The 16,308-nt window shown below is 40.2% G+C and overlaps 1 protein-coding gene across 2 annotated transcripts in view; it reads right to left on the reverse strand.

The window, feature by feature from the left end:
- Positions 1-16,308, reverse strand: part of RAB27A (RAB27A, member RAS oncogene family) — a 72,280-nt gene that overhangs the window by 24,661 nt on the left and 31,311 nt on the right. Inside the window, exons 2-3 of one of the 2 annotated variants that reach the window (XM_082846672.1) lie at positions 5,394-5,433; positions 922-1,096 (exon numbers count right to left, since the gene is read on the reverse strand). In XM_082846672.1, the coding sequence (XP_082702798.1) occupies positions 922-1,074 (153 nt within the window). In that variant the 5' untranslated portion in view covers positions 1,075-1,096; positions 5,394-5,433. The remainder of the gene's footprint in view (positions 1-921; positions 1,097-5,393; positions 5,434-16,308) is intronic. The other variant, XM_082846671.1, reaches the window with a different exon arrangement.

The raw sequence follows: 16,308 nt of genomic DNA on the forward strand, positions 1-16,308 counted from the left end.
CACTATATTGTACACCTGAAACTTATACAATATTGTACAGCAACTATACCTCAATTTTAAAATAATTAAAAAGAAAGAAAAAGAAACAGACTCTCTGGTAGTGGAAGGCTTAGGGTGGATCAGAGGGAATGAATATTTCTGTCCTAGAAGCCAGACACCATTCATTTTTCCCAAGTAGAATACTCTCCACTGCAGGGTTTTTGTCATTAATCTCCTGACTACTTATTGATCTGCTTCATGGGAACAGCTGCTTTTTCGGTAAGAAATGTAGTTCCTGGACATACTAACCTCCTGCCTTCCTCCCTACCCCAAAATAACTTGTCTTGCTGTCCTCTGAAATATAAATTAAATAAAAATATTTTAAAATATCCTCTTCCCTTATTCTGCAGAACCTTGCCGTTCCCTTGGTTACCTCCCAGATCCATATGCCCTACCGCCATTCCCATCCCTACTCCAACCTCACACTCCTGGTGGGACCAATGAGTTCTGTCACTTAGTGTTCCACATGCTATAGCTGAGGCCTTAATTAAGAGAAAATCCATTAAAAATGATATCAAAAATGGAAGAAATAGCCCACAAAACAGGGGTATGAGGAGCAGGGAAGATTGCAAGCTTCATAACAAAGGTACGAAGCAAATTCCACAAATAACTTTGTGGAAATCAGAAGGAACATACCAGCCAAAAGAGTATCAAGGAAATTTTTTTAAATCTTCACTTTTATTTTATCTGCTTGGTTTTATATGAGGTGTCCTCAGTTACAGCCTTTAATCACATTGCCCAGACTGAACATAATACACTCTCATATGTACCCTTTAATTTTAGATTCCAACCTTTGTCCTCCTAATTCCTACAAAGTAAACAAAACAGACAGGCAAATGTTGACTCAGATTATGTTTTTATATAGAAGGATACAGAACTTACCACTCTCTTTTCCCTGAAATCGATGCCGACTGTTGTGATAAATTTGGAGTTAAATTTACCATCTGTGTACTGGTAAAGTACACTGGTCTTCCCTACTCCAGAGTCTCCCAGAGCTAAAAACTTGATGAGGTAATCATAGTCTCCATCAGACATAATGAAGAACTCAGTGGTTCACCTGAAAAATACAAACAAATGTATATTTACCAAAAACCGATTAGAAAATATTAGAATCTTCCATGAATTAAATGACTTCCTTTAATATCCAGTTCATCAAGTACTTCTACGTAACACCCATGTGCCTAAGGGTTCTGTGAAGAGAGGATTAGACATGATTCACTATCCCAAGGACTTAATCATTTGCTAGATGAGCTGCTACTGAATTTGTAAACAACTAACAGTTTAGGTTAAATTTATCGTGCATATTATAGTACTGTTAAGACAAAAATTCCAAGTGAGAATGAAAATCAAGAAGATAATGGTCACTAAGGCTTATACGCAGACCGTGTAGAACAAGAGTTGACAAAACAAAGAAAGAAAGGAGGAAGGAGAATATTACAGGAATAACAAAAATTCTTAGAGTGCAAGTGGTTCCAACTGCCCCTCCTTTTTCAAAGTCTCCTAGTGCTGCATCCTTGGCTTTTCTTTTTTTACTTGGACATTGAGGCAATTTCATTTATCCTATTCATTTTCACATGTGATTATCATTCCTTCAAAGATAATGTTAAGTTCACAAGTAAAACTTGGTCTGCAGCTTCCTTACAAATTATTGTTACTACATATTAAATGAGATCTTTCTAGAATATCACTGCTCACTTGAGAACTGAGTTCCACCATGAAGGGCTCATTTATCTACATTTGCCTTGGTATTCTACAGGAAATGCTTCCAATTCAGCTCTTCAATATTGGCCAGAAGTCTACCTTTGAGAAGAAATATTCTTGGTTTTACAGCAAGACCTAACCATGGTTACTTTCTATCCTTTGCAATCAGCACTTTTCAAGATTGTTTTTATCCTCTAAATAGATTCAAACTATTCAAAATATCAGTCTGACTAGAAATATAGTCTGTCTCCAGGGAAGGCTTACTTCTTTTTATCCTCCCATTTCTAATACCGATAAACCCTCCTGAAAATCAGAAAAACAATCAGCTATTCCGTTACCACTGACAACTCTACCTGCCCATTCAACATACATATTCACCCATCCACATACACATCATATGCCCTACATTAGATGCTGCTGATTTTCCTCTCATTGTCCCCTTTTCACCCAGCCATCTCCTGCCCAGAAACTTTACCACAATTCTCAACGCTTCCTATAGGATTATTTCTATAGATCCATAAAATTCATAAAAGCTCAGGCAAGGACATTTATTGATTTTCAAGGTTGCCTCCCCCACCCTATCCTCAATTTGGTGACCCACCTTATGCTCAAAAATCCTGAATTCTGATCCCCAAGAGCTGCTTCAGTGACTTCCACAGAGTCCCTTAGTGCAGAGCTGTGGCCTCACATTCAGATATGGCTGGTCAGTCGACAAGGGCAAAGCCACTACAAACATTTGGCATTAATTTGCGCACTATAAGGCGTGACACTGTACAGATGATGGCTTTCCTACGTTACAGCTTCTGTACGCACAGGTACAGGTTGCCAGCATTAATGGTGTGTAACAGAATGCCTCTCCAGAAGATGACCACTTGGATACAAATAAAGATTCTAGTACGTTTTATCACAGCATCTCACTCGGCTCCAAGTTATTCATAAATAAGAGTTAAGAATTGAAAAGTAGGTCCAGATAACATTGAATCATTTGCGGGGGGGGGGCTCCCGTCCAAATAAATGAGGAAGCTGAAAGCAACTCCAAATTCTGCAAGGAGAATGATGCAAGAAGTCGCTGTGGCTACCTTATTTCCTCTTTACTTTTTTTTGTGTGTGTGTGGTACGCGGACCTCTCACTGTTGTGGCCTCTCCTGTTGCGGAGCACAGGCTCCAGACGCGCAGGCTCAGCGGCTATGGCTCACGGGCCCAGCCGCTCCGCGGCATGTGGGATCTTCCCGGACCGGGGCATGAACCCGTGTCCCCTGAATCGGCAGGCGGACTCTCAACCACTGTGCCACCAGGGAAGCCCTCCTCTTTACTTTTATTTTGAAAAAAGTTGGTCATTTTTATAAGTAGTTTCTGTATCATTTCAGGTACAGGAGAAAATGTTGTCACCAATGGCATACTCTTCTAGAATTCTCTAAACCTACTTCAGTGGAATTCAAAGACTGATGAACCTATCTCTGCTGCACCAAAATTTAATATGTTTAGTTATCATGGGAGAAGAATTACACAGGTAAGTCTACAAATGATCTTCATGGGTTTTGTCTTCTATTCGTGATGACAGCAATATATAACAGTTTGTTCCCAAACCAAACCATCACAAAGGAAGTGTTAACAACATACCACAACTGAAGGTACAGACACCACCATTGAAATTAATCATATTTTATACTCTTCAGACTGCACCTTCAGACAATTATCTGCCTTGCTGATCTGAAAATAAATGCTCCGACCTTCCATTTTCTGGGTTCAGTTTGCTAAAGAATGAAACAGAACCCAGAGAGTTTAACTCATTTGCACAGTCTAGAACATGTGTCTCCTAACTTCAAGTCCAATGTCCATTCTACCTCAAGCTTTGTGGCCATTACTCAAGTTTTTACAAATGGATGTTGGATTTAAAAGTGACCAGGTGGGATATCATACAAGGTAGCCTAACAGGAAACATGTGACTTCTGAAGTCAAGCAGAGCTGGATTGGATTCCATATCTCCCACATACTGGCTACTCAGATGTTTTTCAGTCTTGGATTTTCAGGTTTCCATTCCATGAAAAAGAAAATGCACACTACTTCCCAGCATTGTTCTAAGGATTGAATGAGATACTCTTTGTGGAGTGCCCAGCACAATGCTTGGCATAAGCTGGGTACTCAGTAAATGTTGGCTCACTCTCTTCTCCCCATTCTGGACACATCAGACAGGCTCTGAAGACCTAGAACAATTTCTGAAATTGCCTCTGGGCAGCTCAAAACATGTATTTCTGGCACAAAAGATTGCTGACTGGCTCAGAGTAGTTTACGGAGTCAGCAAACGTCACCTTCTTTTTTGGCTGGTTCAAACCATTTTCAATTAATTTTAAGTAGATATGTCAATTTCAAAAGAGTTATGACCAGCTTAAGAACGGGTTTAAATTGTATAAAACACTCTGATCCATACTAAAAAATTCATACTTGTTTAAAAGGATCTCAAAGGTTCATTCTGGTTCAGAGTGAAAGAGTTAAGTTCAGAGACATTCTACCTACAAAACCATTTCTGATTGATCTAAAGCCACTTAGTTAAAACCATATGTATTACTCAGCCATAAAAAGAAACGAAATTGAGCTATGTGTAATGAGGTGGATAGACCTAGAGCCTGTCATACAGAGTGAAGTAAGTCAGAAAGAGAAAGACAAATACCGTATGCTAACACATATATATGGAATTTAAGAAAAAAAAATGTCATGAAGAACCTAGGGGTAAGACAGGAATAAAGACACAGACCTACTGGAGAACGGACTTGAGGATATGGGGAGGGGGAAGGGTGAGCTGTGACAAAGCGAGAGAGAGGCATGGACATATATACACTACCAAACGTAAGGTAGATAGCTAGTGGGAAGCATATGCATAGCACAGGATACCAGCTCGGTGCTTTGTGACCGCCTGAAGGGGTGGGATAGGGAGGGTGGGAGGGAGGGAGACGCAAGAGGGAAGAGATATGGGAACATATGTATATGTATAACTGATTCACTTTGTTATAAAGCAGAAACTAACACACCATTGTAAAGCAATTATACCCCAATAAAGATGTTAAAAAAAAAACCCACATGTATCTAACCAAAATCATTTAGGTATAGTTTTAAGAGCTCAAACTGCTTCACACTGGTTTTAGCTAGCTCAAATAAGCTCTGACCTGGACAAGTAGGTTCTGACTGGCTCACCTAAGGTTTGATTGGTTCAGAGCATATTTTACTGAATCAAGCTAGTGCTGACCAATTAAATCTATCTCCAACTGGGTCACAGTTGCTCTAATTTTATCAAACTGCTTGTAGTTGAAGGTAAAAACTGGCTCAAAACAGTCCAAGTTGACTGATAAGATGTTCAAACAGTTCAAGACTAAAAATATAAAATGATACTCAGAAGCACCAAAAGCAATGGTTTGGTGCTTTTAAACTTATACCAAATCAACAAACTTAAAATTTTCCTTATAATTACCCCAGCTGTAGACAATCTGTACTCAAATATTTATCTCCATCACAGTACAGTCTCTTTCTACACTTGAACAGTTTGTACGTGTTAGAGTACAGAAAACAGGTTGGGAGAAGGGATACTGGCAGAGGAGAATACGATAAACAACAGGGAAAGGTATGATGAGTGACACAGGCTTCCTTGGTTGAGGACTCACCTCCTGCCTTATCTCAAGGACCTGGCAGCAAAACACTGATCTGTAATCCAACAATAAAACAGAGATTTCAGCTGGGGGGAACCTTTAGCAAATTGGAATGCTATTTAGAGTTTGCCCTAAGTTGGTCACAATGACCAGGCTGGTCTGGGTTAACAGAGACCAGAATTCTAAAGAGTAAGGAAGCTGCTAGGAAATAAAAGTATTCAGGGAACAGGCAGGTCTTCAAATTGTTGACAGAGATTTTTCAGGGTATTGGTGGTGACAGGTTCCTTATCTGAGCTTACAGTCACTTAGTCAAAGCCTAGAGTTAACAGAATCATTCCATCTTTCAGGAGAAAATAATTCTAGTCCATAGCAGACTACAATCCCAAACCCATGCTGCAGTCCTATATGTGGTTGTCTCGCCACCGCTTACCACCACGAGGTAAAGACAACTAAATGTTAAGTTTCAGCTTCTGGTAGGTCTTCACGTAGAACCATCTTCATATTATTAAAAATTATTTTTGGGACTTCCCTGGCAGTCCAGTGGTTGAGACTTCGTCTTCCAATGCAGGGCGTGAGGGTTTGATCCCTGGTCAGGGAACTTAGATCCCACATGCCTCCGGGCCAAAAAACCAAAACATAAAACAGAAGCAATATTGTAAAAAATTCAATAAAGACTTTTAAAATGATCCACATTAAAAAAAAGAAAATCAGGGCTTCCCTGGTGGCACAGTGGTTAAGAATCGCCTGCCAATGCAGGGGACACGGGTTCGAGCCCTGGTCCTGGAAGATCCCACATGCTGCGGAGCAACTAAGCCCGTGCGCCACAACTATTGAGCCTGCATTCTAGAGCTCACGTGCCACAACTATTGAAGCCCACGTGCCTAGAGCCCATGCTCCACAACCAGAGAAGCCACCGCGGTGAGAAGCTCACGCACCACAACAAAGAGTAGCCCCCACTTGCCGCAACCAGAGAAAGCCCGTGCACAGCAACGAAGACCCAACGCAGCCAAAAATAAAAATAAATAAATTTATTTTTAAAAAAAGAAAAAAAAATTTTTTAAAAAGAGTATAAACATTTAAAAAAATTTTTAATTAAAAAAAAATTAAAATTATTTTTGCTTTTTATTTTTGTTACTCAAGTCCTGAGTGGTGTTTCTGGAACCTGTTCTTCAGAAAAAAAAAAAAACTCCACTCCCCAATTATGGAAATAACAAATTATTTTTATGTTGGCATTTTAGAGCAGACAGGGAAACAGTAAAAATACACAGTGCAGAATTTGGGGCACCCAAACAACATTTTGTGCACACAATTTCCAGCAAGCACTCCAGACTATTGATGCTTGGGAAGCTAGTTCATCAAGGCCTCCCAATTGCACTGCTCTTGCTAAAAATAAGTAAGATGCCCACATGTCAGGCACTTTACCTGCATTAGTGTAACAGCCCTCATCACAGCCCTAAAGGCAGGTGATACATACATCACACACACTTCCTCCCTCCGAGGAATCTCGGTGCCAGTCTATCATGAATGCCACAATGAAAGGATGAAGAAGTGGGTCTTGGGCAGTCTCTCCACATATTAACATGCGCTCAATTCCAATGAATTGCTGAGAGGCATAAAAAAAAGTGGAAGTTAAGAGCAAGGACTCTAGAGTTGAATCACCTGGATATGAATCCAGTCATGTCACTTTAGAAAATTTAATGTCTTTTGCCTCGGGATCCCCATCTTAACAATGGGAATGATAACCTATTTTATTACTACTATCAAGTATCTGCTTTCTTAACTTCTTTAAAAGTGGGGTGCATCTTATATTTCACAGTCTTACCACCCATGACATCTTACAATTGTTATGAAATAAGGTGGCACTGGAAATACAGTTGTGTGAAACCTTTCATTAGCAACTTCTAAGCAAAATCAAGAATGCAGCATCAACACATTTTAGATTCGATGGAGCACAACAGTAAACCTATCTCAGAGGGCTGTTGTGAGGATTGAGTATACATATAAAGTTTAGTTTAGAACAGTGCCTGGCACACAGTAAGTCCTGTATAAGTATTAACTGCTATTAGCATCATCAAGCAGTCTAGCTCTGAAGGGTCAATACGAAGGCAATATTCTTTCTTAGAAATGAAGAAAGAACTGAATCCCTAATCGAAAAATAAGATTAAAAAAAAAAAGACTCTATGGAGATGTAATGGCCTATATGGGAAAAGAATCTTAAAAAAAAAAAAAGAGTGGATATATGTATGTATATAACTGATTCACTTTGCTATACACCTGAAACTAATACAACATTGTAAATCAACTATACTCCAAAAAAATGTAAAAAATAAAATAAAATAAGTTTTATCAAAAAAAGGAAAAAAAAGAATCTATGGAGAGCACTTGAACCTAAGGTCACTTCTTTAAACACTGTACCTCCTGGAGGAAGTAGCAACTAAATACCTCAAGGAAATGTCTTCTAAAGTCAAGAATGCCCTCAATTTGAGATAGGCAAAAGATTTTCTTATTCATCTCATATCTATCTCTCCTCCTTACACAAATATTTTTTCAAAGTGATCTACACCCTCACTCTCAACAGATTAACAACAGAAAGCAAGGAACACCTACTTCCTCAACATGTACCATGTGGTGATAATTGCCTGGTGAGAGAAAGTCAATGATCTTCTTCCTTATTTAAAAAATAAAATATATTTTAATTGCTTTTCAGGAAATAAGGTAGAAGAAATTGATTTTAGTTAAGTGCAAAGGGGAAAGCTCTTACTCTCTCTCTCTCTCTCTCTCTCACACACACACACACACACACACACACACACACACACTATGGCCCAAATTCTCCATGAAACTTCCTATTAAATTCAGTCAAAGATTCCAACCTTACGATCCCCAATCACTAGGCAGAATCATTCAAAATCTACTCCAGATAAGCCAGTTTTTAAAAGCCCAATTTTCCCTCTATCAACCACATTTAATACAGAGAGTAAAAAAGCAGGGAGGGATAATATTACCTGAACAACTACTATGTGTCATGAATGGTAGTAGACATGGTTCTATTTTATCATCCTTAAGTGCAACTTAATGTCTGGGTAAAACATAAAGAGAACGTTGTTTTCTTAATGTGGTGGCACGTAGGCTTGGGTTCAAATTCTGGACTCTTCTTGGTGTGACTTGGTCCAAGTTCTTCAAACTAAGTCTCCTCTCTTTCAACTACAAAGTGGAGATAACATTACTAACCTCACTGGGTTACTTTAAGGATGAAGTGACATAATCCACAGAAAGTTTTAGCACATTGCTTGGTTTGTGTTAAGTGTTCAACAACAGAAACTTCTTTTTAGCAATACTATTACTAACATATAGCCTCATCAAGTTCTTATTAGGCAAGGCATGTAATTTTATAACCTATTCTTAATGTAACCAGTACCTGAACCTTTAGAAAAAATAGAGAAAGAAAGTCAATTTAGGTGCAATCATTTAAGAGGTCTCTATCACAAAAGCTACCTTGGCATTCCAATCTAACAATGAGTTGGGTTTTTTTTTTTGCGGTACGCAGGCCTCTCACTGTTGCCTCTCCTGTCGCGGAGCACAGGCTCCGGACGCGCAGGCTCAGCGGCCATCTATCACAGGCCCAGCCGCTCCGCGGCATGTGGGATCTTCCCAGACCGGGGCACAAACCCGCATCCCCTGCATCGGCAGGTGGACTCTCAAACACTGCGCCACAGGGAAGCCCAACAGTGAGTTTTAACTGGGTGATTTTTGGCAATTTCAGAGCTAGAGTGTTCATTATAAAAGCATTTTATAATGGGGAATTCCCTGGTGGTCCAGTGATTTTATTTCCTAGCAGGAAGCTGCTAGGAAATAAAAGTATTCAGGGAACAGGCAGGTCTTCAAATTGTTGACAGAGATTTTTCAGGGTATTGGTGGTGACAGGTTCCTTATCTGAGCTTACAGTCACTTAGTCAAAGCCTAGAGTTAACGGAATCATTCCATCTTTCAGGAGAAAATAATTCTAGTCCATAGCAGACTACAATCCCAAACCCATGCTGCAGTCCTATATGTGGTTGTCTCGCCACCGCTTACCACCACGAGGTAAAGACAACTAAATGTTAAGTTTCAGCTTAGCATGAGGAAGTTTCAGCTTCCTCATGCTTCCATTGCAGGGGGCCTGGGTTCGATCCCTGGTCGGGGAACTAAGATCTCACAAGCCATGAGGAAAAACCAAGAAAAAAAAAAAAGCAGCATTTTATAATGTACCAAGATATGAGCAGGGGCAACTTGTGTTTACCAGATGAGCTCTGGTTACAACTATCTTAGATCACTGCAATTGCTATACCCTGAAGTGACATACATTTACTTTCACTGCAAAAGCAAGATGTGTACTGCCCAAGAGTGGGGCTCCCCATTTCCACAAGAGGAGATAGCCTCTGCCCTCTGTGCACGTGACCTTCCTCTTCTCAATTTCTGATCTAGTGTGAGTAGATCGGTTTCTGCCCTCCTGAATAGGTTGACAGTAGAATAGATGAAATTATAAACAAAGAGCTTATGTTGTTTGTGCAAGATCTTAGGTAGAGAGAAGTAGAAATGTAATGGCATTGAATAGACAGAAATTGGAATCTGTTTCATAGTAATATAATAGATCCACCCTTAACACTGAGAAGAGAGGTACATAGCTAAAAACTGACAATCTAAATTTACATACAATTTGGCTTAATATTTATAAATGTGCCTCTTACACAGGAATATTCCATTTTCCCCAATTACACAAAGTGAAAAGACTAAATTATAGTATTCGATGATATTCCAACATAGTAAGTTATTCAGAGAAAAAATAAAATTATCTACAAACACTACTGAATTAAATATACATTCCCAAATACTACCAGGACATCCAAATATATCATTTGTAAAAGCATCCTTCAGCCATTTGCAATTCCTTATGAGTATTAAAAAAGAAAAAATAAGCAGTCTCAATCCAGGAGTTGACCTACTATTTCTGAAATGTTACCATCACCTCAGTAGGTGACTAACATAAGCCAGTAGTCAAATAATACAAGCAACTACACATTAAGAAAGAAGTGGGCACTGGAATGATTCTTGAAAGTAGAAAATGTTCTTCTGGAAGACCACTGTCAGCGACTCAAATGAGATACTGGCTTTTTTGGTTTTGTAAGATATGGAGATCATCGATTCATTTACTCAAAAGGCATTATTTGCTGCCCACGCCTCTTTTACGATCAGAATATAACTGTTTACAGAAATTTATGGAAAGTAAATACTGGGTGTTATTTACTTACAGTTTGTGACAAGTACATCTTATTTTATAGACACAGGGTAATAGGAATAAAGGCGTACGACAGAAACTGTCCTTTGTAAAATATAGACAATACAGTGGCAATAGGAGTGGCTGTTTGGTTTGCCGAGTAATATCTCAAATAAGTTGAAAGTAGCCCCATAATGGCCACAACCACATGTCCCTGCAATGGAATGTCCCACCCATGACTAAACGTGCTTCCTAATGACACCGTAAAGCAGGAAATTCTTGGAGAATTCTTGGAATTCTCCAAGAAGTCCACAGAAGTGCAAAACGTGTAAAGTCTACTCCCACTCAGTGGTTGCTTTTTGTGAGCACATAGAAAACAGTAAGACATAGGTGTTGGAGTCAGGGTCTCCTCAATTCAAACAGGGGACCACCACCTACTGGTGTAAAGTGAGTAGCAAAATGCATGATGGAGATCAATATATCGTAGCTGTTCTTATGACTACGAGAGATTAAGGTTTGAACACTGACCTTATGGCATTAAGACTGGTGCTTTTTCCACTATTCCTTAAGAGGGACACTGAACCTAATAAATCTCCTAAAGGATGGAGTAAAAATATTTTCCGAAAATGGAACAGAAGGAATGACCTAAGCTACCTGGAAGGTAGCTGCAAGACCAACTGATTCATAGAGGGAATTCCGCTATTAAGTTCTGAAGAGGTAGAAGTGAAGAGCCTTTGGTTATGTCAGAGTGATGCCAAACTCCTGGGCCCAAGACTCAAAGGTGGAAATATTAGGAGTGACTGTGCTGCTACCGCAGCCAGGACTGGAAGGATTACAAACCAAGTAGCACTCAAAGGACTTGAAATTGAAAAGTACATTTCCATGAATTGGGAGATTGGGATTGACATGTATACACTGATGTGTATAAAATGGATGACTAATAAGAGCCTGCTGTGTAAAAAAATAAAGTAAAATTCAAAAAGAAAAAAAAAGCACATTTCCAAGGTTGCAAAACACGGAACACCTTTCCATTTATGACCTAGAAATGGAGTCAGGGATTCTGGCCAAGCCTGGTCCTCCCGGAATATGCGAGGGTTGTAAAGGCCTCTGACCAACACAACCTAGCTGCCCTCTTGCATCTCACCTGCCTCAAAGTTTTTCATGTGCTGAAACACAGGAAAGATGTTGATTTGTCAGAGGAAATGCACCAAATCAAGAAAAGAATCACTTCACTTTGTGATGGAGCAATGATGCTTCTTTCATTCCAAGAAAAATTTTAGGATGGAAAAACAATTGTGAATTAGAAGAATCAAGACCTGTTGAGGATGACTGTCCAAATAATAAAAACAATTAGATTAATGTCCCTGAGTTGGCAGTAGCTGGGGAGGAGAGGGATTCCTTTACCATTGCCTTTTTTAAAAACTAAAATGAGTGCTCTATATTTATTCACCCCGTAGAGACAGTGTGTCCAGAATATACCACCACCCTGCCTTTCCAGACCCAATCATTTGCACACCAGGATATTATTTTCACTGTTGTTTTTTTAGGGTGACTTCTACAGTGTACTGTAACCATTTCCCTGACTTCTTAAACAAAGGGCATAGACCATACCTCACCTTTTCTGTGATGAGATACCGTAACTGTATACTTACAGAAACTGTGAATGGTGAGGGCTCCTATCCCACACACCCTACTCTGAAGGCTAAGATGAAGCATCAGTTTGGCACACAGATACTTACAAAGGCCACTAAGATGCACCAGACAGGGCTTCACCTCTCCCTCGTCCTGCCTACACCACAGCCTCACCCATGCTGACCACACCAGGGCACAGCCGTTCTCCACCCCCAGGGATATGCTTCTCAGGTGCAGTCTGGCTTACAAAAGCACACAGGAGTCCATCTCTTCACAGCTGGCTTTCTTTCTTTGTTTTTAATATAAATTTATTTATTTGTTTGTCTTTATTTTTGGCTGTGTTGGGTCTTTGTTGCTGCACACGGGCTTTCTCTAGTTGCGGCGGGCGGGGGGCAACTCTTCCTTGCAGTGCACGGGCTTCTCATTGTGGTGGCTTCTCTTGATGCAAAGCATGGGCTCTAGGCACGCGGGCTTCAGTAGTTGTGGCACGAAGGCTCTAGAGCGCAGGCTCGGTAGTTGTGGCGCGTGGGCTTAGCTGCTCCGCGGCACGTGGGATCTTCCCGGACCAGGGCTCGAACCCTTGTCCCTTGCATTGGCAGGCAGATTCTTAACCACTGCACCACCAGGGAAGTCCCATGCACAGCTGCTTTTCTTTTCCATAGTCTCCTATCCACCCTCCAACACCCCCATGTTGGGTTCTAACAGTCCCACTTCTATCCATTACCCTGAGCCTCCCTACTCTTTCTTGTCCCTCATCTCCACGTACTCTTCCCAAACTCCAGTTTGTGTGTGCAAAAACTGACCTCACACCAACAACACCAGTCCATGAATACTGGTGCTTTCCTTGTAACAGTGAGCTGCTATATCAATTTCAAGGTACTGGACTCTCCTCCATAAGCTCATTTGCTACTCTGTCTTCAGGGACTTCTGCTTTTCCAATAAGGAAAGTCTTCCCCCAGCTAAGTCTGGGAACAGAGCCGTTTCAGAAACCCAAGTGCTTCTCCACTGTGCCAGTTTGGGGTTTACCATATACTGATGAAAAGGCAGCATACTGACACAAGTTAATCATGAGTTTAAAAAACTAGTGTCTGAGGACTTCCCTGGTGGTGTAGTGGTTAGGAATCCACCTGCCAATGCAGGGGACACGGGTTCGAGCCCTGGTCTGTGAAGATCCCACATGCTGCGAAGCAACTAAGCCCGTGCACCACAACTACTGAGCCTGTGCTCTAGAGCCCGCAAGCCACAACTACTGAGCCTGCACACCACAACTACTGAAGCCCGCGTGCCTAGAGCCTGTGCTCTTCAACAAGACAAGCCACTGCAATGAGAAGCACGCGCACCACAATGAAGAGTAGCCCCCGCTCGCTGCAACTAGAGAAAACCCGCACATAGCAACGAAGACCCAACACAGACAAAAATAGATAAAAAAGAAATAAATTTATTTAAAAAAAACTAGTGTCTGTAAATATTCCACCATGTGTTAACTTAGTTCTTTTAAAAACAGTAAAATAGGCTCAGAAATATCAAACTATTTCCTGATGTTTTAGCACCACAAAACAACAGTACTAGGATTCTTAGCCTCTCTCGTTTGGTGTCAATAAGCTCTAAACAGCCAGCTATAGGTCTTCCTGGTCCTCGATCAGGTCCACTCTCTCCATTTAATATACTTACAATACATGTTTAACTGCTCCCTAAATATCATATTCTTTAATAGCTGAATCAAAAGGAAAGAAGAGAAACTCGCCTGTGGTGCAGGTCCAATCTGATATACTTCTTATTGATTCTTGCCCTGTTCCACCTATGCAGTAGGCAGTCTTAGCAGGGACTGTTTGCATTTCTATCAACAGCTTTTTATAGACTAGGGCGTGCCTTGGGTTTACTTATGCAAAAGAGGACTGAGGTACTTGCAGCCATCCAGCCTATTTCTAAATCAGCCTGTCAGATCACAGTTGGCTTTTTTGCGATTGTTGTTGTTTTTTCTAATTTTCTTACCTTTGAATCAGTAAATGCTGCCTAATATCACATTTGGGGGGATTTGTTAAGTTTTACGAATGTCCCCTGGTTGCGTAAAAAGGATCTATATTCCCTGTTTGTTGTATGCAGAATTACGTATGTACTAGTTCAAGCTAGTTACTTGTATTTTTCAATCTGATATATCCTTGTTTATGTTTTCCTACTTCACCTGTTAGGTTCCGAGAAAAAACTGGATCGTATTTATTTTTAGAAAATAAGCACAAGACAATGTGTTAAACGAGATGAATATAGCAAATCATAAAAGAATAAGGCACTGCAGTTCTTATTAGAGAGGCCTCAAGTCTTTGGAGCTCTGGGACCAATTGAGGTTCTTTAGGAGTCTATAAACTTTTATTCAAATGTCCTTTTTCTCTTTATTGTTATTTTTTTTAACTGGAATAAAAAGTTACAGCCAAACGAGTTATATACCACATTTAGAGACCTCCAAATTGTTCACTTACTGCCTAAGTTATTTGCTTCTGCCTTTAGTGCATACATATTATTTGGAATTCTTATAAATCTGTCATTAATTGAGAAGGCTATAATTTGCACTAGGCTTTTGTCATTCTCTTTCCTTTTTAAAAAAAGTTTGGAGTGGATTCACATGTCCACTCTTGTGAGAATATTTAAGGAAGCATATGTGAGCCACACTCAGTAAATGACAGAAAGGCTCAGGCACATCTGTTCAGCACATGCTGGCTTTTACTCAGTTAGGACAATTGAGCAATAAGGAATGAACACAGTATGCTGCATCCTAACATTCTATTATAGAGCACTGCAGACATAATTTTATGTTTGGGGAGCTTCTTCTCTGACTTAGAGCTACGCTAAGCTTGGGTTACTTCTTGTTCATAGCAGATCAGTGTTTTCACAGCCAGCTGAATACTCTTGCATAGTCTCAGAAAAGCTACATAGTATCACTGCAGCAAATCTTTCGCTCCCTCAGAAAACTGCTCTGGTCCAGCTGGTTGCAAACTTTCTTTAGCAAGGTTCTTCAAATGAAATCTTACCTGGCACTTTAACATATAAAACAGGTGAAAGTAGAACCACTCTGGTAAAAGAAGGGAAGGTAAGACCCCACCTCCAAGGCCTGTGGACCCAACAAAGTCCTAACAAGTGCTCCATTGTACACATGTGGAAAATCAACGTGGAAAGCTCGACCTCAATGGCTCTGAATCATCTCGTTTACATTCAGCTTTGTACCCAACACTTCCTGCCTGCCTAAACACCTCAAACTGACACCTCATTACAAGGTACGCTACACTTTTTTATTCAGCATCTCCTAAAAATGCCATCTCTCAAATCTCATCCCCTTACCACAACCTTAGGACTCTTCTTATCTGGGACTGAAAAGCTGGAATGTATTGGGTGACCCTGGTAAGAATTCCAAGAAGGGCTACCTGGAGCTTCACAGAATAAGTCTGTAGGAAAGGACAATGATCACTGGGTCAACCAAAGGGAAAGAAGAGCTGTGGATCTAAGGCTGAATAGTCCAGGGAAAATCTAGATCAAACTGGCTAGAAGTGAAGCAAGGGGCAGCATCGCCCTTGGGACAGAAAACCAGTGTTCTTGAAAAAGGGAACTATTGGGAGGATGTTTATAACCAGCTACACTGGTGATCTTTTCCCAAAGGGCATTATAAAGCATAGCCATGTCAGTCTCAATGGACTCGACAACCTATGCTTGGGTGGAACCCTCAAAAGTCAAGATATGCTTTGAAGACCACAATGAAATGTTGATATAGCAAACTTAAAATAACTGAGAATATGTTATTTTGTGCTACGTCAGAAGCCACTTTGTACTAAAGTACAGCACAGGATAACACAAAGCAGCATAAATTTTAAAAAATACTGATGGGAGAAAAACTTAAAATTTTCTCCACTAACTTGATTTTTTTCTATAAATTCAAAAGAAATTGCTAGTATTGTATTTTCTCCATAGAACCCCTTGTTCCAGCTAATGGCTATGTCATGAGGAATGTTTCATATGAAAGGACTGCTACTGGGACTTCCCTGGTGGCGCAGTGGTTAA

The sequence above is a fragment of the Leucopleurus acutus genome (genome assembly GCF_964270905.1).
Source record: "Leucopleurus acutus genome assembly, chromosome: 1".
NCBI lineage: Eukaryota > Metazoa > Chordata > Mammalia > Artiodactyla > Delphinidae > Leucopleurus > Leucopleurus acutus.